The sequence below is a fragment of the Alosa sapidissima genome, chromosome 1, assembly GCF_018492685.1.
Source record: "Alosa sapidissima isolate fAloSap1 chromosome 1, fAloSap1.pri, whole genome shotgun sequence".
In the NCBI taxonomy this organism is placed as follows: Eukaryota; Metazoa; Chordata; class Actinopteri; order Clupeiformes; family Clupeidae; genus Alosa; species Alosa sapidissima.
In genome coordinates, this window is record NC_055957.1 from 14,514,938 (window position 1) to 14,540,839 (window position 25,902).

At 40.1% G+C, this 25,902-nt stretch overlaps 3 gene segments (V, D, J or C); all 3 read right to left on the bottom strand.

Moving 5' to 3' along the window:
* Positions 1-10,274: 10,274 nt before the first annotated feature.
* On the bottom strand, positions 10,275-10,853 carry LOC121717276. The segment is given in 2 exon segments: positions 10,275-10,688; positions 10,769-10,853. Coding segments are annotated over 2 exon segments (405 nt in total).
* Positions 10,854-12,533: 1,680 nt separating this feature from the next.
* On the bottom strand, positions 12,534-13,220 carry LOC121718072. The segment is given in 2 exon segments: positions 12,534-13,024; positions 13,146-13,220. Coding segments are annotated over 2 exon segments (390 nt in total).
* Positions 13,221-19,887: 6,667 nt separating this feature from the next.
* LOC121716485 lies at positions 19,888-21,143 on the bottom strand. The segment is given in 2 exon segments: positions 19,888-20,829; positions 20,927-21,143. Coding segments are annotated over 2 exon segments (438 nt in total).
* Positions 21,144-25,902: the final 4,759 nt, after the last annotated feature.

A 25,902-nucleotide genomic window follows, 5' to 3' on the forward strand; every position in this document is an offset into this window, starting at 1 on the left:
AAATTCAAGCAAAATGGACTAGCTTGCCACGTCATTTTTTCCACTTAGATTTTCGGGGGGTCTTTTAATTCAGTCCTCTGTGGATTGATCATTTTCATTCCCAAATAACGAAGTGGCATCCTTTTGTTCCTAACATATTACCCAGTCCATATCAGTTTGAATCCTACCTCACAGGATGCTCGTTTAACGTATCATGGCTTGGAGAGCTGTCCGCACCTCACCATCCCACCACAGGGGTCCCCCAGGGCGCACTACTGGGCCCCCTTCTCTTTGCGATCCACACCACTTCTTTGGGACAGATTATTTATTCGCACAGCTTCTCATACCACTGTTATGCAGATGACACATAGCTTTATCTGTTCCACCTGATGACCCCTTGGTCTCGGCACGGACCTCGGATTGCCTCTCAGACATATCTTCATGGATGAAGGCACACCACCTCCAGCTAAACCTCTCAAAAAACAAACTGCTGGTCCTCCCAGCTAAACCTACTGCTCCCACCTACTCGAATGCCCTCATACAGGCATATATGCTACCCCCTGACCATTGCGCTCTTTAGACAAACATCGTCTAGCTCTGCCACCGGTACGCTCAGGTCAATCCAAACTTTGTTCATCTGTTATTCCTCGTTGGTAGAACGCGCTACCAGTTCCTACTAGAGCAGGGACATCTCTCTCCATCTTCAAAAAACTCCTGAAGACCCAGCTCTTCAGAGAATATCTCCTCTCGTAGCACTACTTACAACTAGCTAATTCTAGCACTTACCACCTGACTTGACTATATAAAAACAGCACTCACTGATGCACTTTTCCCTATTGTACTCTACCTTTTTGAATTGTTTGAAATTGTTCTAGAATTGTTGAGAGAATTGTTTTAAAAGTGTTAAACTGTTTACCAGGTTGTAAGTCGCTTTGGCTAAAAATGCGTCAGCCAAATGTAATGTAATGTAGATATCCAGCATGTTTTTCCCCATTGAGATCTGATGTGTTTTATTTTTTAAAGTGTATAATTATTTTGAGCAGTGTATAGTAAGAGTTAAGGTTTGCTCAGAAAGAGAAGAAGGTAGAATAAGAATAAGAGGTAGTTACTTCAATTAACCAAGATATAGAATAATTGTCTTATATTCTTACACATAGTGGCCATATTGGAATCTTACCAGATTATACTTGATGCCTCGTATATTATTGAGGTTGTCATGTGATAAAATGACTGTTCAAACTTTGAAATTATTTTTGAATGATATTTCTATCATGAATACCAATAGAGATGGTCTATATTTTCACATTTGGTATCCGCCATATTGGATTTCAAAATGGCCAACGTCAAGTTTGTTTGGAAATCATGTCAATAGCTTCCTTGACCCTAAAAATTGAGTGTTAGAACTTAAAAGACTTTTTTATCTTGTTTAATTTTAAAGTTGTATCAACAATTCTATTAAGAATGGTAGCCATATTTGAATTCAAGATGGCAGCCACTAGGGGGCGCTATGTGTTGGGGTCCATTTCAATTTTTGATAACTAAGGGTAGTAGTATAACTGTGCCAAGTTTCATGCTTTCTGCGAAAACTGAACGATTCCGGTGCTTAGCCGCTGTACTACTTAGCCATGACTCTGACAGCTTTTTGGAAACATCGGCCAGAACGTTCAAATTTGTTTCCATGCTAAGCATAAGCAAAACACATTTTACACCGGATTTCCCCATTAAGTTAGCCATAATTAATGAAACTAGATGTACCGCATGGCGGTACAAAATATGTGTATGCTTGTTTGGCATGTGTGTTTGCGGGCCGCACAGAAAGTAGCCTACTGGCGCTGTAAAGGTGAATCGATTTGTAGCACTTGACAAAAAATTGGTAGCATTGTTATTAAACCTTTAAAATCTCTAAACAATCACAAGTAGGGCAGTTCATCACAGTCCATCCATTGCAACTGGACTGATGAAAGGTACACCTGTAGGCTACATTGTATTTGGGAAAAGCAGAAGGTAGCAGCATAATGTGTTTATTTATTTATTTATTTATTATTAAACAAAACAATTCCTGTCAGTTCCATGCAGTTTTCAACAGCTATCAAGAAGAGGTCATGTCATGGATTTTTGTGAATGTTTCTTTTTCTACATATGCAAGAGTTTAGTCATCTAGTTCATATGATATTCAACTTTATTGTCAATGCACAAATTAAATACCAGTACATTTTGCAACTGTGAGGTCCATCGTTAGTTTGGCTTTCGCCAGACCAAGCTCAATCTTTTAAGAAATCGAAAAAGAAATAGGCCTATAAGTAGTATGCTTGAAGTGCATTACTGAAAACTGGTAATTCAATGTATGAAGATGTAGATAGATAGATAGATACTTTATTGATCCCCAAGGGGAAATGCAAGGTCTCAGTAACATACAGACATCACACATAACATGCACTTACAGCAGAAATGGTAGATATAAGTATAAACATATAACAAAACTCCACTGTACAATAGAGAATAAAGTATAATGTAGACAAGGTAATATAAAAAAACTATGTCAGTGCAAGAATAGGTTGAGGTAATAGGGTTACAGCCATTCAGTATTGTAGCAGAAGCCATTGGTCATGTGTGCTAGTATAGCATGAAAAACAGTGTAGCAGTAAAACAGTAGTAAAAACATTAGGCTGTGACTTGACTTAAACCCTTTTGCTCTTTGGGGAGCATAGGTCATTCATGAACTTCCTCCAGGTGGTTCGGTGTTGAGCGATCTTCTCTGCTTCCTTCCAAGATGATGTTGCTTTCTTGAGTTCTGCCTCAACAGTCCTTTTCCAGCTGTTTCTTGGTCTTCCTGGCTTTCTTTTCCCTTGTGGGTTCCAGGTTAAGGCCTGTCTGGTCGTGTTAGAGGATGGTTTTCTTAAGGTGTGCCCGATCCAGCCCCATTTCCTGCATTTGATTTGGGTTTCAATTTGTTCTTGTTGTGTGGTTTGCCAGAGTTCTTCATTTGTGATAGTATCAGGCCAGTAAATTTTCAGGATGTGTCGTAAGCATCTGTTAATGAATGTTTGTAGCTTGTTTGATGATGCTTTTGTGGTTCTCCAAGTTTCTGCCCCATATAATAAAACTGATTTAACATTGGAGTTGAAGATGCAGAGTTTTGTATTTGTGGAAATATATTTTGCATTCCATATTGGCTTAAGCACTAGAAAGGCTGATCTTGCCTTCCCTACTCTTGCTTGTAAGTCTTTGTCACTCCCTCCATCCTTCCCAACAACACTTCCTAAATATGTATATGTGTCCACCTCTTCTAGTGCCTCTCCATCCAGTTTAATGGCTTCTGTTTTGTGGTTCATGGTCATCACCTTGGTTTTTGTTTCATTGATGTTAAGTCCTGTAGTGGCTGCAATTCTGGTAAGTTTTGTGAGTTTGGTCTGCATTTGTGTTTTGGTGTGTGACAAGAGGACTATGTCGTCGGCGAAGTCCATATCTTCTAACTGGGACCACATCGTCCACTGAATACCCAGGTTTTGTTCAGCTGTGGTTGCCTTCATGATCCAGTCAACTGCCAATAGGAAGAGAAAAGGGGACAGTAAACAGCCCTGTCAGACTCATGTCTCTATTGCAAAGCTGTGAGGTTTCCATTATGTATGACTCTACAGGATGATTGTAGATACAGCTGCTGGGTGATGGTTATGAACTTCTCCGGGATACCATAATGTGCCATGAGTCTCCATAAAGTCTCTCTGTCTAAGCTGTCGAATGCTTTATGGAAGTCGATGAACGTGAGAATGAGGGATGTGTTCCATTCTAGGGTCTGTTCTATGATGATACGGAGGGTTTCTTGACGGAAGCCTGCTTGTTGCTCTCTGAGTTTTCAGAGTTTTCTTTTGAAAGTCTTTCCAGAACAATCCTGCTTAAAATCTTCCCTGGTACAGATGTAAGCATGATGCCCCTGTAGTTGTTGCAATCTTTCAGGTTTCCTTTTTTGGGGAGTTTCACCAGGTATCCCTCTGTCCAGTCCCTTGGCACCCTTTCGTCCTCCCAGATTTGTCCAAAGAGTTGGTGAAGTAGTGTTGTTGCCATCTCTGGGTTTGCTTTGATGGCTTCAGGGGGGATTCCATCGGGCCCTGGTGCTTTGTTGTTTTTCAGTTTTTGTATGGCCTTTCTTATTTCTTGTTTGGTGGGCTTGTTGGTATTGACCTGTATGGGGTGTACAGCTGGAGGGATGTCGGCCAATTCAGTTGGCCTGGGTCTGTTCAGTATGTCTCTGAAGTGCTCGGCCCACCTCTTCATCTGGTCTTCTTGTTTTGTGAGTGTTTTCCCATCTCTATCTAGTATTGGCCTATCTGGTCTTTTGTGTTTGCCAGCCAATTTACGTGTGGTGTCATAAAGCTCCTTCATGCTGCTTCTTCTGCTTAGGTTGCTAGGTTGTTAAGGAATTGTTTTTTTATCCTTCTTGATGTTATTTTTAACAAACTCAACTCAATCCTGTGATCCACTCCTTGTGTTGCCTTGTCCTCCTCCCGCTTCATGTTCTGCCATTGTTGGTCCACGGTTTGATGCTCTACATCCAATTTGCACAGGGGGAGGAACCGGTTTGAGAGGGTGATTTGGAATTTCTCTCTAGTGGTCTGATCTTGAAGAAGGCTGACATTATATCTGGTGCTGATTTTTCTTGCCGAATTTGCAAATTTCTTGAGTTTCAACCGGAGAGTCCCTACTAGAAGGTGATGGTCTGTGGACACGTCAGCTCCTCTTTTCACCCTGACATCTAGGAGGGATCTCCTGAACTTCTTGCTGATGCAAAAGTGGTCAATCTGGTTTTCAGTTTTGTGGTCTGGGGAGACCCAAGTGGCTTTGTGCACTCTTTTATGTGGGAATACGCTACCTCCTATAACTAGATTATGGAATGCACAGAAATCTGAGAATTGCTCTCCGTTATTGTTCATTTCCCCTAGACCGTGTTTGCCCATTATTTGTTCTTTGCCCATGTTGTCTTGGCCTATCTTGGCGTTAAAGTCACCTGTCAGAATAATGATGTCTTTCTTCTTCTGTTTCTTGATGACTTGTTGTAGTACATCATAGAAGTTGTCTTTTACTTGCTGTTCTGCTTCGTTTGTGGGTGCATAGCACTGGATGATGGTGAGTTTCTTGGTCTTGGTGTAGAACCTTGCTGTGATGATACGTGCATTTACTGCCTCCCACTCCATCAGTGACTTTGCAGCTTCTCTTGAGAGCATAAATCCCACTCCCTCTGAATGTGGGGCATTATCCTGGTCATGTCCTGCATATAGTATTGTTTCTCCACTAGAAAGTTCAGTTTTTCCTGATGGAGTCCACCTAGTTTCACTAAGTCCTGTTAGGGAGAGATTGTGTTGCTTCATTTCAGCTGCTATCTGAGATGCTTTACCGGCTTGGTACATCGTTCTAACGTTCCATGAGCCTATCTTTGTATTGTGTTTGGTTGTAAGAAGGGGTGTCAGCTGAGCAACGTCCTTCCGGCTTGAGTTGTCCAGTGTCATATTTGTCTGGGGAGAGACACCTTCTACTTCCAAACCTTGTTGAAAGTTATCCATGAATGTTTCTGTAATCATCGTGTTTAGCCACTAGGCGGGTGATTGGCCCACCTAGCTTCACCAGGGGCCCCGTTTGCCAGCGTGTTTCCAGGTGGATCCAGGCAGGCCTTCATGGTTACCGTAGCAGCCCAGGATGCCTCAGTGGCCTCCCTCCATACTTCACCCTGCCTGTCAATCCCGTACTTATGGCTGTTACCGTCTCTCACGACGTGGACGTGGGGTTGGACTTTGAGAGACAAAAGGCTGTGGACAGTAGTAAAACATTAGTGGGCAGTCAGTACTCGAACATGGAGAGGTTGTAGAGGCAGACAGACTATGCAGATAAGTCTATCTCTCCTCTTCCTCTAAGTGAAGCATTGAACAGTTCAATGGCCCTGGGAACAAATTACTTCCTCAGTCTGTCTGTTGTGCAAGGCAGTGAGCCTAAGTCTCCAGCTGATCAGGCTCTTCTGCTTTACAATAGTGCTGTGGAGTGGATGACACTCATTGTCCAAGATGTTGATCAGTTTGTTCAGGGTCCTTTTGTTAGATATTGAAGTGATGCACTCAAGTTCAGCTCCCACTACAGAGCCAGCTTTCCTGACCAGCCTGTCAAGTCACCCAGCATCCTTCTTCTTTGTGCTTCCTCCCCAGCATACCACTGCATAGAAGAGGACGCTGGCAACAACAGACTGGTAGAACATCCTGAGGAGCTTGCTGCACACATTGAAGGACCGCAGCCTCCTCAGGAAGTGTTCCTTTAAAGTTGCTTCATTAGCATGAAAGTCGGGACATAGTATAGTTAGTGAACTCATTAGAATCAAAAATCCTGTACTCTTACTTTTCCTCAGTAAGAGAACAAAGGATACTTTGTTTGTCTTTGGGCTTGTGCTGTTTTGAAACACTTCAATATGTCCAGTATGATATATTGATAAGAATGATATATAGAAAGCATGATTGATGACATATTAATATGCGGTAATACGATAGTGACTTGTTTAGGACCTAGCCCAATAGTGACAAAAGAATTCCAACATTTCCTATTTACATGCTGTGATTTGTATTTACAATGTGTACAAATAACAATGTCAAATGAGACACAGCCCTTTTGTAAGCATACATAGGCTACTTGGTTGGAACTATTTTTTCAAGGGATTGTCAACGTTTTTTCCCCCCGTCATCTACTTCCTGAATTTTTGGTCAACGATACCCGGGACACCGAAACACCGGGGCACATAAAATTTGGTGGGTATGTAGCCCCACTAGACTTTTACAGAAAAATTTTGTTTAGTCCCCAGGGGCCACTCACATTTTGTATGTGTTTTCAATTTCCAACGATTCTAATTTCTAATTTAACTTCCCTCGGTTTCTCTATAAATGTTACAAAATGTAGGCTAGGCCTAGGCCTACTATTACTGAGCAAATATCCCTTATTTTCAAAGCCCAATATTGACAGATAATCTGATTTCCCACACATCAACCATAGGCAATGCCAGAGCCGAGATGTAGCGGTTTACGTCATAAACCTGGCAGGAAAGTTCAGAGCTGCGCAGTCAGTTTAAACAGCAAGCCGGTAAGAAAAACTATTGTCAAGACATTAGGCAACTAGGCTCCTGTACCCCGGAATACAAAAATAAACCTCAGAAAGACAGAAAGTTTGTTGTACTGTACTTATAGAGTCTCAATGACCAAATCAGTAGATTTACCTGTTGTCAGTTGAGGTCGTTCAATTCATTTATTGTAGGCTAGTAGCCTAGGCAAATATGAAACGGAGATGTAGGCCTAACGTGGCTACGGGCGGGATTTTGAACTTGCATGTTTCATGCATTTTAGGGCAAAAAATACCATGGGATTGATGTGTTCTCCATTTGAGGAACGTAATCACTTGCGGACGTGCACAGACAGCTCAGACACAGAGCGCATAGGAGTGCGCATTCATTATGTAAAAGATGCTTCATACCAACACAACGATATAGTAGGCCGACAGGTTAGGCTACTTTCACTTTCTAGAGTGCGCATTCATTAGCCTACGTAAAAGATGCTTCATACCAAAACAACGATCAAACATTATCAAAAGTATCATAACGTGTTATCACAAAGACTTACTCCAATTAGAAAATCGAAACCAAAATCATGTAATTGTAAGTGTTCTCTCATTGACACCTGTAGGCCTATAAGGAAAATGCTATTTCAGTTTGTAAAATGTACCCCCCCCCCCCAACTGAATTAGTCCCCCTATGTGAAGCATTGAAGGGGGGAATTCACCCCCATTTTGAAAAATGAATTTTAAGGCCTGGATTAAACTAGCTTCATGTGTTCCACTGAACATTATAATAAGTGGGTTCACAATGTGTGGGGCTGTGCTAAACCTGACCATAAGGCTACTTTGGCCAGAGTTCAAAGTAAAAATGTATTGAGACAAGGAAACATCCCATCAGGGTTATCTCATATACTAGCCTATAATATACAAACCATAACTCGCTTAACACGCTTGCATAACTCGCATAACACGCTTAACACACTCGCATAACTCGCATAACACGCTTAATTAACTAAGTGCATGCTGATCAGAAGTTTTGTGGAGTTCTGTTCATGGGAGGCCATGCATAGTCATAGTCATAGTCAAGTTTATTTATATAGCACAATTTAAAACAACCTGTGGTTGACCAAAGTGCTCAAAAAAAAAAAACAGACAAATAAATAGTTAATATAAGACAAAAAGAAACAAGACACACACAAAAAAACACAACAGGAAAATAAAACTAAAATAATATGTACATATATATAGCCTATAATTACATTCCACAATTCATTTAAAAGCCATTAATAGCAAATGTTCTTTTAACTTGGCTTTAAAAGCACCAATAGTTGGTGTAGATCTAATGTGAAAAGGGAGGTTGTTCCACAACTTGGGCCCAGCTATTGTATAGAGTTAAATTGGTGAATCTGGCCAGGTAATGACATGGCATGACATTATAATGTAGCCCACTGACATAGAAGTCATAATTAGATGATGTCTAAGGATTGCCACTGGTGTTAATGATTAGATTAGATTAGATTAGATTAGATTAGATTCAATTTGATTGTCATTTAGCAGAGTACAGGTACAGAGCCAATGAAATGCAGTTGACATCCAACCAGAAGTGCAAAGAAGCATTAAATACCAAGTGTAGGTAGAGTGGATAAAGTTGGATAAATGCAGATTTTCCAGATGACATGACTACAAAGATAAATAGAATATGTTGAGTATAAATAACCAAATTCTATATAACCAGAGGCGGACAGAGTACACAGCTTCATTACTTGAGTAAAAGTACAGATACCCTTTGCTAAATTTTACTCAAGTACAAGTAAAAGTACAACAGTCAGATGTCTACTTAAGTAAAAGTACTGAAGTACTTGTTTTTAAAAGTACTTGAGTATCAAGAGTACAAGAGTAGCCTACATTTTGTAAATATTGTATTACTACTGCCACAGCGCTTACATTTATGTACAGAAACGTCCTATATGGAGTTATGAAAAATGTTAATGTTAATACCTTGGAGAATGTAAAAGGAATTGAAAGTCAAATCAAGTAATTTTCATCTTTGTACCATGTTGCCAGGGATGGGCAATATTTTTCTAATACATGTATTTAAATACGTATTTCAAATACAAAATACTATTTTGTAATTGAAACACTTGAAGCGAAAACTATCATTAACTTGTTCAGAAAATTGAAATAGTCTGGCGAGGTGGGGCCATTCCCAGGATGGACCTGCTGCGTCTTCATCCATTGTTTCGTCCATGGTTTCGTCTCTTATCTAAATCTGACCATGGAGTTGACTTTGGCGGAAAGCTGAAGGTGATTGCTGATAGGCTGTCCCAATCAGTGGCGCCTGCACAATCCAATCTCGTTTGAGAGGGAAACAACAAATTGAGGGTTTCCGAGATTTTTCTTTTTTCCTTTTTTTTTAGAAGTAGTAACGGGTACTCACGGTTATGGATAGAAATGTAGTGGAGTAAAGAGTACAATATTTGCCTCTAAAATATACTTGAGTAAAGTCATGAGTACTCCCCAAAAATGATACTGGAGTAAAGTACAGATCCCTCAAAATTGTAGTATTAAGTAGTAGTAGTAAGTATACTTGTGTATACAAGGAATTATTTGGTCTCTGCATTTATCCCATCTGTGAATTAGTGAACACACAGAGCACACAGTGAATACACAGTGAGGTGAAGCACACACTAACCCGAAGCAGTGAGCTGCCTTGCTACAGCAGCGTTCGGGGAGCAGTGAGGGGTTCAGCCGTTCCCACTGGTTGGGGATCGAACCGGCAACCATTCGGATCCAAGCCCGAAGCCCTAACCCGTAGGCCACAACTGCCTCACAACCTCCCTGTACACTTTCAAAGTTTCCAATACTTTGGTTTGTCTGTAGAAACCCTCACCACACTACCACAGAAGTGTAATTATATTCTTAGCATTTTTAGTGGTGTAAAATAGCGATGTACTGTAGCACCCTGCCCAGTTAGTATCACTGTAAGCCCATTCAGTGATAATACAAATAAATGGTCTTGCTCAAAACGCCACCACAGAACATAATTTTGCTCTCAATCAAAAGTGTTAAGTTGTTAACTACCGTAGACAGACCCTAGGTTGTTTTCACTCTGGAGTTACAACTATTACTTAACTAATACAAAATAGTGTACCATTATTGTAAAGTGTTACCAGTTTAATGATATGGGTCTTTCTATGCTCATCAGTTCTCTGGCAAATAAATAATAAATTCAGTGGATAAGCCACATTTGTATCATTGCAACTTTCAGGTGTCTCTTGACTAAGACAGTTTTTGTATCAGAGCTGAGTCTGCAGCTGTCACTGTGGGCCTCAGAGCACAGTAGTACACAGCAGAGTCAGACACTTGCAGATCCTGGATGGTCAGATTAACAGTTTTTGTGTCTGTGTTGAGTGTAGCATTGAATCTCCTTTTAAAATCTGGGTCATTCTCTTGACTAATAGACGTTTTCAGTAGAATATATTTTGGGAATCCGTTTGGTTTCTGCTGGTACCAGAAGAGATACTGACTAAGAGCTGAGGCTTTGGTCTCATACTGACAGATGAGTGTCACCATGCTGCCCTCCAGACCCATCTCATCTTTAGGTTGAGAAACAGAGTCCCCCTTAACAGAGCACACTGTGAAGACATAGATTTAATTAATGTTCATATAATCATAATTTGAGTTATTTTCCAATATAAGTAAGACATAATCTTACCAGATAAATATGCAACAAAAATGGGTAATGTCTTCATGCAGTGGATCATGGTTGAAGATTATAATCTATTCCAAAACCAATCCAATTTAGTCAAAGTCCTGCTCTTCTGTGTCAGATATCCAGCCTAAAGTCTCTGTCCCTCTGTCTCTGGTTTTCATTGACATGTTCTGCCACATGTTGAGATGCATTTGAGCAGGAGAGCAGCCCCAAACTCCTCTATTGGAACTTGATTCAGTGGCCCCTGGTGGTTAAAATTTGAACAGTGCATACAGTCAGATTATGACATTTGTGTGTTTGTCAAAGGTAAATAAAGGGACCTGATTTGAGTAGTGTGTGTGTGTTCATCATGGAGCAGCACGATAAACTCAACAAAGTCCACTGTAAAGAGTGGAGCTTGTGCATCTGCGCATCATGCTTAATGAAGATGAAGTCAGGACTGTCATATATAGGCCCCTTCTCTCGAGTGATGCTTAATAAACTCTGAATGAACAGAAATTGTCCTGGAAAGAGATTAATTAAATTAAATCTGTCATGTAAACCCCTAAAATGTTATTGCAATAATATGGAATTTTGACATTTTGATACTATTACTATAGCAATCCATTATTATTTATATCTAGCAGATTGTACTTTATTTTTAGTTTATTTGTGTTAATTTCTAAATATGTTCTAAGCAACCCTTACAGAAATGTCAGATTTTGCCTAGTCATTCACGTGCCTTTAGCTCACTTCGGTTGATTTTTTTTACAACAAAAAGGCTGTTGGGGTTAAGGCATTTGCAGAGATGAAGGACGTTTTGGCTGTTCTCCCTAGAGGATGCACGGTAGGCTATTTCATTGCTCTGATTGGGTCTATTGTGCTGAGGCTTTTTATCCCCTGTATTGGTTGAAACACGCACAATAATTACGCCCCAATGGTGCAGTATCAGATTCACATTCTGAACAGAATTGAGTATGGCTATGTCAGGCTATCATTTCTTGCCTTGAACATGAACAATTTTATGAGAGCATTCTTTATTCATTCTTTAGCAATGTATTGCAAAATGTGTGACAGTATGTTATATGATGTGTAAGGAATGAAGGATATAATTACGTTGTGGATTGCACCAGTCAATGTGAGCTTCAAAGCATAGTAGTACACAGCAGAGTCAGGCACTTGCAGATCCTGGATTGTCAAAGGAACAGATTTCACAGTGGTGTTGAGAGCTTTAAATCACTCTTTTAATCCATCATTCCCCTCCATTTCCATAAGAGGATCTATGCAACATATATTGAGGGATGGCATTTGATTTGCTTTATTTGTACCAGAACAAATAGTAATGAGATATTGTGTCAGTGACATCATATTCACACATCGCCCTCTGCACTGAATACATGATTTGATGGCTGATCAACAGAGTCCTCCATCCCTCTGCTCTGCCAACTGTAAAACAACAAGAGACATGCATAGAACATTTTACAAAATGTCCAGGTGGGCAGGAATTGTAACTTGCATAGAAAAACAGATACAAGTTAACTGTAAATAGGAACTGTAAATAAATCAATTAGTAATGTGAAGGTGTGAAGAAAAGTTGACTTACCACAAACAATCAACAAGGTGTAAGAAATTTGAACAGAGGGTCATGACTTTTCTGTGTGATGGCTGAGCAAAGAGATTGGAACTCCCTAGTGTTTGTTTCTCAGTTCTAAAAGAGATGAATAGAATCAGAACAGTTGAACTACATAAGCAACACAGAAATAAAGGAGTTAATGCTGTGACTAAGGAATTAAAATAGTAGCCTACAGTATGTATATAATAAACAGGTATACACATTATGAACATGTATTCATTCAATAACTAATCTCTATATGTTTAAAAATTGTCCAACTTTTTTGGAGAATAAAGTATGGTGAAGGTGTAATGCATGCTATCTCATGTCATGTGAGTTTTTGTTTGACAGCTTTCCTGTTTCCTTCACTGTGGGCCTCATGGCACAGTAGTAGAGAGCAGAGTCTGTGAGTTTAGCAGATGAGATGTCCAGGAACACTTGATTTCTCTCCTTATTCATTCTCCCAGACAATCGAGTATCCTCCTCTGATGTCCCTGGCGTATCAGGACTGGTGATAAACAAGAGAAACTGGGGTGCTGATCTTGGGTACTGTCGATACCACTGTAGAAAGTCTCCAGAGCTGTAGTTACAGGAGAGGGTTAAATCATCTCCCTCCACCATTTTGAGTTCAACATTGTTTGGAGTGATTGTATTCCCATGGGTTTTACCTGTAGAGAGAGAGAGAGAGAAAATATATACGTATAAATAACATGGGTTTCTTCATTATTTAACATATGTGTTTCATAATGATTTGTTGCACTCTGTTTGGCACGGTTATGTTTTATTTACCTGAAAGGTCCACGACCAATATTCCTAGTAAGAAGATCATTGTGGAGGTTTGTAAGTCTACAGAAGTAACACAACTTGAATGTCAGTCCTGTCCAAAATGACTAGGAATTGTGAAGGCATCATGATCATCTCTTTCTGGCTCCTCCCCCAGTCCATACAGAACTGACTTTAATTTTGTCAGTCTGCTTGGTTATTCTCATCATTGCAGTGGACTTGAGGAGGCATGATCTTTCGACTTTTAGTCATCTGGCCATTAAAGTATTACTTTGACAGAAATAGAAGTATCAGGTATCAGTTTTTGCATGCAGTTCTACCAGTTTAGATACTGACAGTAGTGCCACCAGTAGTGTAGGGTGTAATCTCACAATATTTTGAAGACATAGCACATGTTTTCCACTTGATGGCGCCCTACTCATACAAGTGGGGTACATACTGTTTAAATAGCTTATTTGAAATTGTAAACCCATTCCTGTTTTATACTGTATATATCGTGTCAGTTCAACCTCTTAAATAGTATTTACTAGATGTAGAAGTAAATTAATTGTACTTAGGCAGAATTCCTTGTCCCTGTATTTCAGACAACAACAGAGTTATAATCTCCATTCTTGCTGCATTCTTGTGTTGCCAGCTAAGGTTTCGTGTCACTGTATCTCAGAACACATTAGCGCAGCACACACAGAGTAGATCTGTAGAAAGACTAGAGAGAATCTTTTTAAAAGATGCTGAGAAGCTGAGTCTGGATACTGGTGAGTCTGGACTAAGGAGTAGATACATGACAAGGTTAAGTCAGATCTCTCGCTCACTGCGTCGGGATTAGTGTGTGCTTCACCTCACTGTGTGTTCACTGTGTGCTGAGTGTGTTTCACTAATTCACAGATTGGGATAAATGCAGAGACCAAATTTCCCTCACGGGATCAAAAGAGTATACTTATACTCACCCCTTCCCTCCCCAAACTCGCAAACTCCCTTACATTTCCCCAAACCCCCATCTCCCAATTCAGAGATTGGCTGGGACAGTTTTGTTATGGTTTTGGGAGACAGGTTTCCTCCACTTTGTTTGAATGAGCAGCATATTCATTGAATGTGACATAAAGTTTTTACAATTCCTTAGAATCGCTTATGGAATCTTGAATTATGTCATTCATACAGTAGAATTCTTTTTGTTTACTTGAACAAATTGTGAAGAATAGCACTAAGAGCAGCATGATAAACTTAACAAAGTTCACAACACAGGACAGAGTGCAGAGCTGATCCAAACTCAGACTCACACTGACATCACCAGAGATCATTTCAGGACAAGGAAGCTCATCCTCTGGAATCACGCTTCATACAGTTCATGCAATTGAAGTTTTTGTACAGTGTTGTAGGGTTCCCTGTCACTGTGGGCTGCAGAGCGCAGTAGTAGACAGCAGAGTCTGAGACTTCAGCAGGTGAGATATTCAGATGAACCTGTTTAGAGCCTTTATTCACTTTACCAGAGGCACGAGGATGAAGAGGAGCTGATTCCAATTCATTGTCTCTGTATTCATACAACATGATGATGAATTCTGGTTTAGATCCTGGATTCTGGCGATACCACTGCAGATTTTGTACAGCAACACTATGTGCAGGAGAGAGAAACTGTTTCTCCCTCTGAGATAAGACGTTCTGACAGGAGTGATGTCATCTTGTAAACTGTAACCTAAAAAAGGGAAGGAAAATGTTACTCTTCAAAAATAATAAAACATGCAAGATCTCCTGTTTCATACTTATTCTAAGTTTTTTTTAATTTTTTTATATAATTTAAATACATAAATAAACCAACCTATTAGTATCAAAAACAGAAAGAGAAGGCAGCACATTGTCATAATTGCATGCAACAGAATCAAAGCCTCAGCAGTGAATGAGCTCACACATTTATATTTGCACAGTTCACAAACACAAGTATCCAAACAACGCTGTGAGACTCCTCCTTCTGACCTCTCTCTGCAGTTGGTACACAACCCACTAGGAGATTTGTATATAAGTTATTTTAACATTTTCAACAGTTTTATTTACACAAAATATTACAGTTTTTCTCAGTCGCTTTAGTGCATTTCTCGAATCAAAATGCACATTTGCAGAACAGTCAGTACATTTCTCAAAACAATTAGTGCAAACCCCACTGCATGGATAACCTGCAAATGCACATATTTTGCTCAAAATGCTTAGTTTATGCCTCAAAAGCAAATATGTATGCCAACAAAATAGTCAGTGCAATCAAAATTGCAAATTAAAATGACAAGTCATGATGCCATTCTTTATGTCGAGATGTTGTCAATATGACAGTTAACTCTTAAATTCTCTAATGCAGTGTTTCTTAACTAGTGGGTTGGGACCCAAAACTGGGTTGCAGAACCATTCTGGGTGGGTTGCGGAGCTTGTGGGTTAAAAAAAAATCAATTAAAAATGATGCTATCTTGTCAGATCTAATATTGGACCTTTATTTTAACAGACTTTATTCGTAGCTAATGTCAGTCATGTTTATGTGACAGGTCATGTTAGTGGTAAAGGCTGCGACCCTGAGTATTTGAAGTAGGCTAAGATATGGATTCACTTAAATTGAGGATAAAATAGGACAGTGGTGTGCAGTGCTGGCACATGAGAGCATGAAACCATCAAAACTGAAATGCCACATGGAAACAAGGCACTCCTGTCAAAGTTAAACTTGTCGAGTACTTTGAAAGATGACATCAGGAGTTGAAGACTTCAGAAATGAAATTCCAAACATCCGCATGTTCCACAACAAGTAGGACTACAGGCACACTGTGTGTCTTACCATGTAGCTCACCATATCCGTTGGCTTGAACGCTAAAAATATCTATGGGTATATTTGCGACTTTCGCAATGGGAATATACGCGACTTTATGAACATGGGAAATTGTGGGTCCCAAAGCCAGACCAGTTTAGAACCCTAAACCTAACCCTAACTTTTTATGACAAAAACCGAACCAAAAACCTAACAGAAGCGTTATGTCATAAACATTTATGACTTGTTTATGACACATTCATGACAGTGTCATGTCACTCTTATGTCGATACTGTCAAGTAAAGTGTAACCCAATTTGTTTTATTTGGTATGACTATTTAGCAGAGATGGCACTAGAGAAGATTTGTGTTGGCAGTTTAGTGTTGTAAGGTGAATGTTTCTGATCCCCGTCCTCTTCCTGAATGTTCACTTCATTCTCCTGCTATTGCATCATGCAGTAATTTGATGTCAGCTTCAAATGTCACAGCCTTCATGGTGGCTAAAACCTTAGTACATAGGAAGTAATACATTACAAAGGCTACATTTGTACAAAATCAGTTGCATGGATGTACATACGAAAATGGGGAGAAACGGCTTCAATGATGTGCACAAGTGATAAGATGATGTGGAGTTTGAACAAACAGTTTTGAGAATTACCATTCTGATCTGAGAAATGTGCCAAAGCAAAAACTGTATAATACTGCTGTTTCTTCTTCTCTTCCTTCCTTCCAATCTTTTTAAAATCAGCAACAGGTTAAAAACACACATCAAGTATTGTTGTACATTCCTGTCCAGTTGCTCTTGATTTAAGGTTGTGAGAGAAAGCATTACCTGATTGAAGTCCTGAATCTCTCTTCCAGCCAGTTGCAGTCTTCCAGTGAGTTATGGGGGATAGAGAAGCAAAAACATCAAATCAACAGACGTAAATGTTTTCATGAAACAAAAATATGTGAATAGACAAATTTAAAACATGAGGAATAAGCAAGGGTAAAATTATACTGAATATGTTCCTTAAAATGATTTTACGTAGCCTCACCTCATAATTGAAACTCTTAATTCCTTGAGTGTGATATTTGTTTTCTTGTTAAAGTTGGAAGTTGAATACACACCTCATCCATGGAAATGAAGGTGAAACAACACATACAGTAATATGAGATGAGATGAAACAAGTCAAGTCACGGCAGAGAATCACACTGCTTAAAATGTCAATTCAACACATTGGTAATAATGTGCTATTTATGAGTTGGTATTCATTCATTCACTTGCATGAACAAGTGCATCAAGCAAGAAAACAGTCAGTGTGATTTATATTGTACAATTGGAAATGAAAAAGTAGCTTGTCTTCCTCATGTGTACGACTGAGGTTTTTGTATGACAGTGAGTCTGTTTTGTTCACTGTGGGCTCCATGGCACAGTAGTACACTGCAGAGTCTGAGAGTTTAGCAGAGTTGATGTTCAAGAAGATTTGATTTCTCTCTTTGTTCAGAATTCCAGATAAGTGGGGGTCAGTGCTTGAGTTCTGAGCCTCATCAGAACTAAACACACTCATGAGAAACTGGGGCTCTGATCTTGGGTACTTCCGATACCATAGTAGATAGGTAGACGATGAGTAGTTGCAGGACAGGGTTATGGTTAAACCCGACACTGTGTTGACCTCAGCACTGTTTGAAGTGATTGGATTTCCAGAGGTGCAACCTGAAAATTTGTTGTGGAATTAAATTCAATGAAAAGTACCTCTTGCATGGTAGTACATGGTATTAAGCTTGAAGTCTGACATGTACAGTATGACTAGATAAGTTATTTGAAATGATCCTTAAAGATACATTATTTTTAAATTTAAATAAAAGTGTGAAATAATTAATAATATATTTACCTATAAAGGCTGTTAGCAGTATTCCAGCGAGGAGGAACATTGTTCTGGACTGAGAAAGACAGAGAGCTCTACAGCTTGAACTAGATGAACCCTGAGTGCCACATCTCAGAGAACATACTCCTCCCTCGTACCTGCTAGTTTGACACTAGTCATTGTATTCTAAATAACTCAAACACTTTATTGAGCTAGAAATGGTTTCACAATCATTATTTGTGACCAGTTACTTACAACTGTGATTCTCATTGTTACTGTATTTTACCTGATCAATATAACATGTCTAGGTGTTTTTAATCATTGAGACTGTTCACTCAAGGATAGGCCTATGGTTGTACAAATGATATACGATACATTTTAATGAGGATGTTTTGAGTACTTTATTAAACAAAAAAAAGATTGGTGATTATTAATTTTTTACAAGCTCATCATGTTGAGTTTTGGGAAATGTTTGTTCCTGCACCATGAGTTGAATCATCTTTGAACAAGAGTGGCATTGCAAAAGTAAGTTTCACATTCTGCTGCCATCCAGTGGTCATTTACCATAAAATCCATATCTTCCTAGGCCCAGTTTCCCGATAACGATGGAGACACACACTTACGAGCTTTTCTACGATTCATCTTACGATCGTTCGTTTGGTTTTTCCGACTGTTTCCCGAACATGGTCGTAGCGTGAACGTGCGTGCACTGCTCTTAAGACGCTCTTAAGGGGAGCTGTCCACGTCATGTGTTCTGAAATATCATCTAATTTGATGATGATGTCAGGTGACTGCACGTCACAGCTAGGCCTACCGTTTCAACTTCGGATCTACACATTAATTCACACCAATACGAAAATAGAACAACTTTGACAAGCATCCCAAGAATGCTATATACCACACATAGACATAATAATTGTTGATTAGATTGTTGCACCGTTTATGTTTGTGTCTCTTAAGAAGACGATTGAAGATAAGAAAGAGGTTGAGTAAGAAAGTGAGGAAATGTGTGCTTAAATAACATAATTCTAGGCTTATATTTTGACACAGCACTAAACCACATGTTCCTTTCTCTGCTTTTACCTATGGGCCTAATAGATAGATAGATAGATAGATAGATAGATAGATAGCTACTTTATTGATCCCCAGGGGAAATTCAAGGTCTCAGTAGCATATAGACATCACACACACATTCACTAACAGCAGAAAAAAGTAATTAAAAGTATATCATATAAAAAACACAACTAAGCAATAAGGACAGTAGAAGATAAAGAATATACTAAATAAACTAAAATACAAATTATACTAAACAACACTAAATCTAAATCAATTCTATCCACATAGTGGGTGATTAATCAAGTGGTGCTTGCAATGACTGAGGCAGGGACTGAGCCTGTGATTTTCTGTGCATAGTAAGGTAGGGTAAGGTGCTCTGTGTGAGTGAGTGTCATGGTGATGGTGCAAATAAGTAAGTCCAACAGTGCAAGAATAAAGTCTAGAGACCAGCATAAAATAAATATGAACATATCAGCAAGTAGGCAAGGTAAAATAAAAAAAAAAACTATAGAAAAAACTATATCTATACTGTATCTATCTATCTATCTATCTATCTATATATATATACACACAGGGTTATGCATATGTGCTAATATAGCACGCAAACAGTGAGGCAGCAAGACAGTGGTAAAAAGTGGCTAGTGGACAGACAGTATCCAAACATGGAGGGGGTGGAGAGGCAGACATACTATGCGGAGAAGTCTATCTCTCCTCTTCCCTTAAGTGAAGCATTGAACAGTTCAATGGCCCTGGGGACAAATGACTTCCTCAGTCTGCCTGTTGTGCAAGGCAATGAGCGAAGTCTCCAGCTGATCAGGCTCATCTGCTTTACAATAGTGCTGTGGAGTGGATGACACTCATTGTCCAAGATGTTGATCAGTTTGTTCAGGGTCCTTTTGTCAGATCTTGAAGTGATGCACTCCAGTTCAGCTTCCACTACAGAGCCAGCTTTCCTTATACCAGCCTGTCAAGTCGCCCCGTATCCTTCTTCTTTGTGCTTCCTCCCCAGCATTCCACTGCATAGTAGAGGACGCTGGCAACAACAGACTGGTAGAACATCCTGAGGAGCTTGCTGCACACATTGAAGATAATAAAAGATAACCTACACTTACACAAAGATAATGGCAAACTATTTTGGCAACGTCTGGTTTCATACCTTCATTGAATTTTCGTCCGCTTTTAATCACATTATTATGACCATTAAATCCTATTTTGCACACTTAAAGCTGATTCATCACAAGTAAATACAATAAAGAATGGGAACATAGTTGGATAATTGTATTCTAAGTTGCAATGTCCCTGTATGCCCTCTTGGTGACCTCATTGAGAAGTACCTGTTAAGACGCTCTTAGCCAATAACACTCTGGAGCACCCGTAGATCTACAAGGTTTTTCACAACGCTCTTAAGCTACGATGGTTTTGGGAAACAGGTGGCAAATCTGAAGACGTTCGTAAGATGGACTTTACGACGCTCTTAGGCTTACGATGCTTTCAGGTAACTGGGCCCTGGACTCTTGACGTCAAGTATTTATCTGAACCATACGTACATCCAAACAAAAATATTATGTAACAACGTTCAAACACAAATATTTACTGCCATTGGTTTCATGAACATGAGTACTATTTCACTACTGTGCAAATTAACAACATTTTCACAAAGAGCCAGGGGTTTTTGTATAAGTTCTGAGTTGCAGCTGTCACTGTGGGCCTCAGAGCACAGTAGTACACAGCAGAGTCAGACACTTGCAGATCCTGGATTGTCAGATTAACAGTTTTTGTTTCTGTGTTGAGTGTAGCGTTGAATCTCCCCTTAAAATCTGGGTCATTCTCTTGTCTAAGAGACGTTTTCAGTAGAATATATTTTGGGAATCTGTTTGGTTTCTGCTGGTACCAGAAGAGATACTGGCCAGCTGCTGGGGTACTGGTATCATACTGACAGCTGAGTGTCACCATTCTGCCCTTCAGACCCATCTCATCTTTAGGTTGAGTAACAAAGTCCCCCTTTACAGAGCACACTGTGAAGACAATAGAGCCACATACCAGAAATAATTAAAAAAAAATACAGAAATTGTAGAAATTGAAATATATAACGCATTTTAGGATATCTCTTACCACTGAAATAAGCAGCTATGAATACTCTGAAGCAATATTCCATGGTTGAACTGTGGTGACAACAGATGACAATACAGCTCACTATGGACTCTCTCTGTCTCCTTCAGTTCTTATATCACATTCTGACACACACATGTGGTGCATTGGAGCTTCATTCTGCAGGTTTTGACATTACATTTGCGCCCTCCGCAGTTCACAATGAGAACAGCACAAAGTACAGAGCATGTTTTGTCATCATAAACATCTCAATTCACAATACCCCTGTAACAATTGTTAATGTTTATGGCCCTAATACAGACAACCCAGTTTTCTTTCAGAACCTCTTCACCTCCATCTCAACTCTATCTGGCTGTCCCATCATAATTGCAGGTGACTTTAATACAGTGTTAGACCCCACATTTGACAGATCTGATCACTCTAAAAGCAAACGAATCTGGCAATCCACAAAAACAATAAAACAGTTCATGAGCGATTCTGGCCTTGGCGATTGTTGGCGGCTTCAGCACCCAGACTCCAAATGCTACTCTTTTTTCTCTCCGGTCCACCACTCCTATTCCCGTATTGATTATTTTCTAACCAGCAACTCTATAATGAAAAATATCTCTGATTCAACTATTCATCCCATAGTCATTAGCGATCATGCCCCAGTGACAATTAAATGGAACATAACGAACCAACAGCGACCAATTAGCAAATGGCGTTTTAATACATCCCTCTTACAAGACCCAAATTTCATCAGTTTTGTTGGGAGAGAGTGGGCATTCTTTCTAGAAATGAACGGCTCCCCTGAATCATCTCCTTCCCTTCTGTGGGAAACAGGAAAAGCAGTACTCAGAGGAAGAATCATCTCATATTCAGTATACAAAAAAAAGAAGGAAAAAGAACAGGAAGTAGAACTCAACAATAAAATTAAACAGTTAGAAGAAACCAATGCAAGCAACCCAACTGAAGAAACACAGGCAAAACTTAGGAAACATAAATTCAAACTCAATGAAATACTCAATAAACACACTCAATTTATGATTCACCGTCTAAGGCAGGAAAACTTCCACCATAGCAATAAATCAGGTAAATACTTAGCAAATCAAATCCAACGTAACAAAGAAAAATCAACAATCCCGGTCATAAAGAACTCAGCAGGGAAGCTAACCAGCTCACCTGAAGAAATAAATCATGTTTTTTACCAGTTTTACAATAAACTATATTCTTCAGAAATAAACCCCAACCAGGAATTCATAGACTCTTTCCTAAACAGCATCGAATTACCACAAGTCAATGAGACCGAAATAAAAAACCTAGAATCACCTATAACTCAACAAGAACTGTTTGATGCTCTGAAACAGATGCCCGATAATAAAGCACCAGGTCCGGATGGCTTTCCTGCTGAATTCTACAAACAATTTTGGACATCTTAGCTCCACTTTTCATCAGAATGATTAATGAATCAAAACAGAAAGGACGTCTTCCAACTAGTTCCACCACAGCCTCAATTTCACTGCTCCTCAAGCCCAATAAGGACCCAACATTGCCATCCAGCTACCGACCAATTTCTCTCCTCAATGTGGACAATAAGATAATCGCAAAAATGCTAGCACACAGATTAGCAGAGGTCACCCCATCCATTATCCACCCAGACCAAACAGGCTTCATTAAAGGTAGAATTTCATCCACCAACACCCGCAGACTGTTAAATATAATGTATCACTCTACAAATTTTCAAGATAATACCATCATAGCAACTCTGGACGCAGAAAAAGCTTTTGATAGGGTGAACTGGAATTTCCTGTTTTCCACATTAGGGAGGTTTGGCTTCGGGGAGTCGTTCATTAACTGGATTAAACTTCTATATACCTCTCCTTCAGCCACAGTAATCACCAATGGACTAACATCACAAAGTTTCACTCTTCACCGGGGAACTAGACAGGGGTGCCCACTCTCCCCCTCACTATTTACAATCTTCATTGAACCCCTAGCAGCTGCCATCCGTCAGAACCCCCTCATCAAAGGTGTCCAGACTCCATATATGCATCACAAAATCAGCCTTTATGCTGACGACATTCTTCTCTTTCTTCAAGACCCCACAACATCAGTAGAAGAAACCATCAAACTCATTGACACATTCTCTAAAATTTCTGAATACTCAATCAATTGGAATAAATCTGCAGTTCTCCCATTACATCCCAACAGCTGGGATGTGACAGCCAACTCTTCACCTATCCCACTCTGCACTAACTATATCACTTACTTAGGGATAAAAGTCTCCCCCAGGCTGTCAGACTTATTTAGCCTAAATGATTCCCCTCTACTCACTTCAATAGATGATGACCTTCAACGCTGGAAGAACCTCCCATTATCCATCATGGGCAGAATCTCAGTAATCAAAATGACAATACTGCCCAAAATAAACTATCTATTCTCTATGATTCCAACCCAGCCCACCACCCTCTGGTTTAAGTCTCTCGATTCACTAATCACTAAATTCTACTGGAAAGATAAGACCCCAAGGATCAAACTCGCCACTCTCCAAAAACCAAAAGCAATGGGAGGACTAGAGGCCCCACACTTCCAGCACTATGCCCTGGCCAACCAGCTCCACTTCATCCACAAATGGCTACACCCCACCCCCTCAGACAACACCTGGTTAGACCTAGAACAAACAATCTGTAAAGAAATTAAAATCTCAGATCTCCCTTTCTGCAGTCAGTCGGTCAAAAAACATCCATCCTTCAAAGCCCCAACAATTTCAGCTACTCTGACAGCCTGGTGGAGATTCTACCACATCACTGATTCACCTATAGCACCATCAATTCGCACCCCGATTTGGAATAACCCAGATTTCACCGTCAATAAAAAAACACTTAACTTTCACACATGGATGGGAAAGGGCATCACTCACCTTCAACACATTCTTCAAGACAATAATCTGGCCTCATTTTCCTGTTTGGTCCAGAAGCACGGCATCGAGAGTAAACACTTCTTACAATACCTGCAAATTAAATCATCTATCCTAGGAAAAATTAACATCCAGACAGCTAACCTTGACATTCCCCCACCAATCTCAGAGCTGCTTAATATTCCCTCTCCCAAAAAAATACTCTCCCAAATTTACAAAATGATATCTCGTTCAGAAAAAACAATTGGCCTGCCATATCACAAATGGGAATCAGACTTATCAATTACTCCCGGTGCCGACTTCTGGACCAAAATGTGCAAAAACATCTACCTCATGACAAAGAATAGTAATCTACAACTAATACAATACAAGGTTCTTCACAGATTCCACTTCACTGCACATAAATTGGCTAAAATGGGGTTTGGCTTGGATCTTTGCACTCACTGCACACAAAATAACCCAGATACATACATTCATGCGGTTTGGCATTGCACTCCAATCAACCACTTCTGGGTGAGTGTCACAAAATCTCTCTCTTCCATCTTTGGCTGTCACATCCCAGCATCCCCTTCCTTATGCATACTTGGTGATACATCCACAGTCAATTTAAGCAACTCCTGCAATAAAACACTGCTGGTAGCGCTGACTATCGCCAAGAAAACAATCCTCATGAACTGGAAATCTAAGAAAAAAGCTCACATCACTCATTGGAAAAACTTGTTAACAGACTATATATCATTAGAAAACCTATCAACTACAAATACTCAGGATACAACCTCTCCTTGGTACCCCTTTATCACCTACTTACAGTCCTGACCCTCTTTGCCTGAGTTCCATCTCCACACGATCATAACACACCTCATCAACAGATACACATATCATCGAACACTAGGCAGGGGAGGGTAGCTGGAACTATTATTGTTATTGTTATTATTGTTATTATTATTATTATTATTATTATTATTAGTAATATAAATAGCATCCCCTTCTTTCCCTCCCCCTTTTATTTACATTCTCTGATAAACTTTACTAATTTCACTCTCTCTCTCTGCCTCTCCCATCGTTATTCTGACGGGGCCCCATTGGATGGCTTGGGAGACTCGGTCCTGGCGGGTCGCTGTGTGGTTTTGGCATTGGTTGGGTCCTGTGGGTTATCTATTGGCCCTGGGCCCCCGGTGTGCACCCTCCTCATACGCTCATGCACACGCCTTGTCCTGGAAGCACACAGCACGCTTTACTCTCTTTTAATCGCACTACATGTTAGGTGACATACATAAACAAAAACTACAAAACAGGCTAGGGTAAGAGTGGAGTGCAGGTAGATGCCTCATCAGGTGTCTATCTGCATGCCTCACTTATTTTAATGCACACATTGAGGAGGCATACATCTTACACAGGGTAAGTGTGGTGTGCATGGGGAAATCCTGACAGATATTCACCATGCATGCCCACTTCTTTTAATGCTACACTCTAGATAGACCCCTCAACCTAGCCATTCACATACTGTACATATTTAGGTCAAGAGTGGCGTGTTGGGTGAAGGTCTGGGGGCGAGGTGTGGTGGGTCGTGGTAGTGGGGGATGTGTGCATATGCTGGGGGCCTGAGGCGATGGGTGGCACGCAGGTCCTCCCCTCTGTCAGCTCGTCGCAGTATAACTGCAGGGGCTGGGTGGAACTGTGGCCATTAATGGGTGCCCAGGTTGGCAATCAGTCAGGCAATCAACCAGGCAATCAGTTATTCCTATCATTATACTTATCATTAATAGAATAATTACAACTCCTCTCCTCTGAAACCCTCCCTCTCTATGTTCCAGCTTCTCTCCTCCTGGCCCAACAGCAAGCCAGCCTTATACATATGCGCACACACACACACACACACATACATCCTCACATACTCACTACCCCTCACCCCCCATCCCCACCCCCATCCCAACACCACCTCATTCACACTCTTAGAGCTACCATCCGCACCCCCCCCCCATCCCCCCTTCTTTTCATTCCGGTCATCAATTTCATCCCTGATAATCATATCTGTAATCATCCTGGACGCAAATCACCCTTAGCCTTTCTGTTATTAATGTTA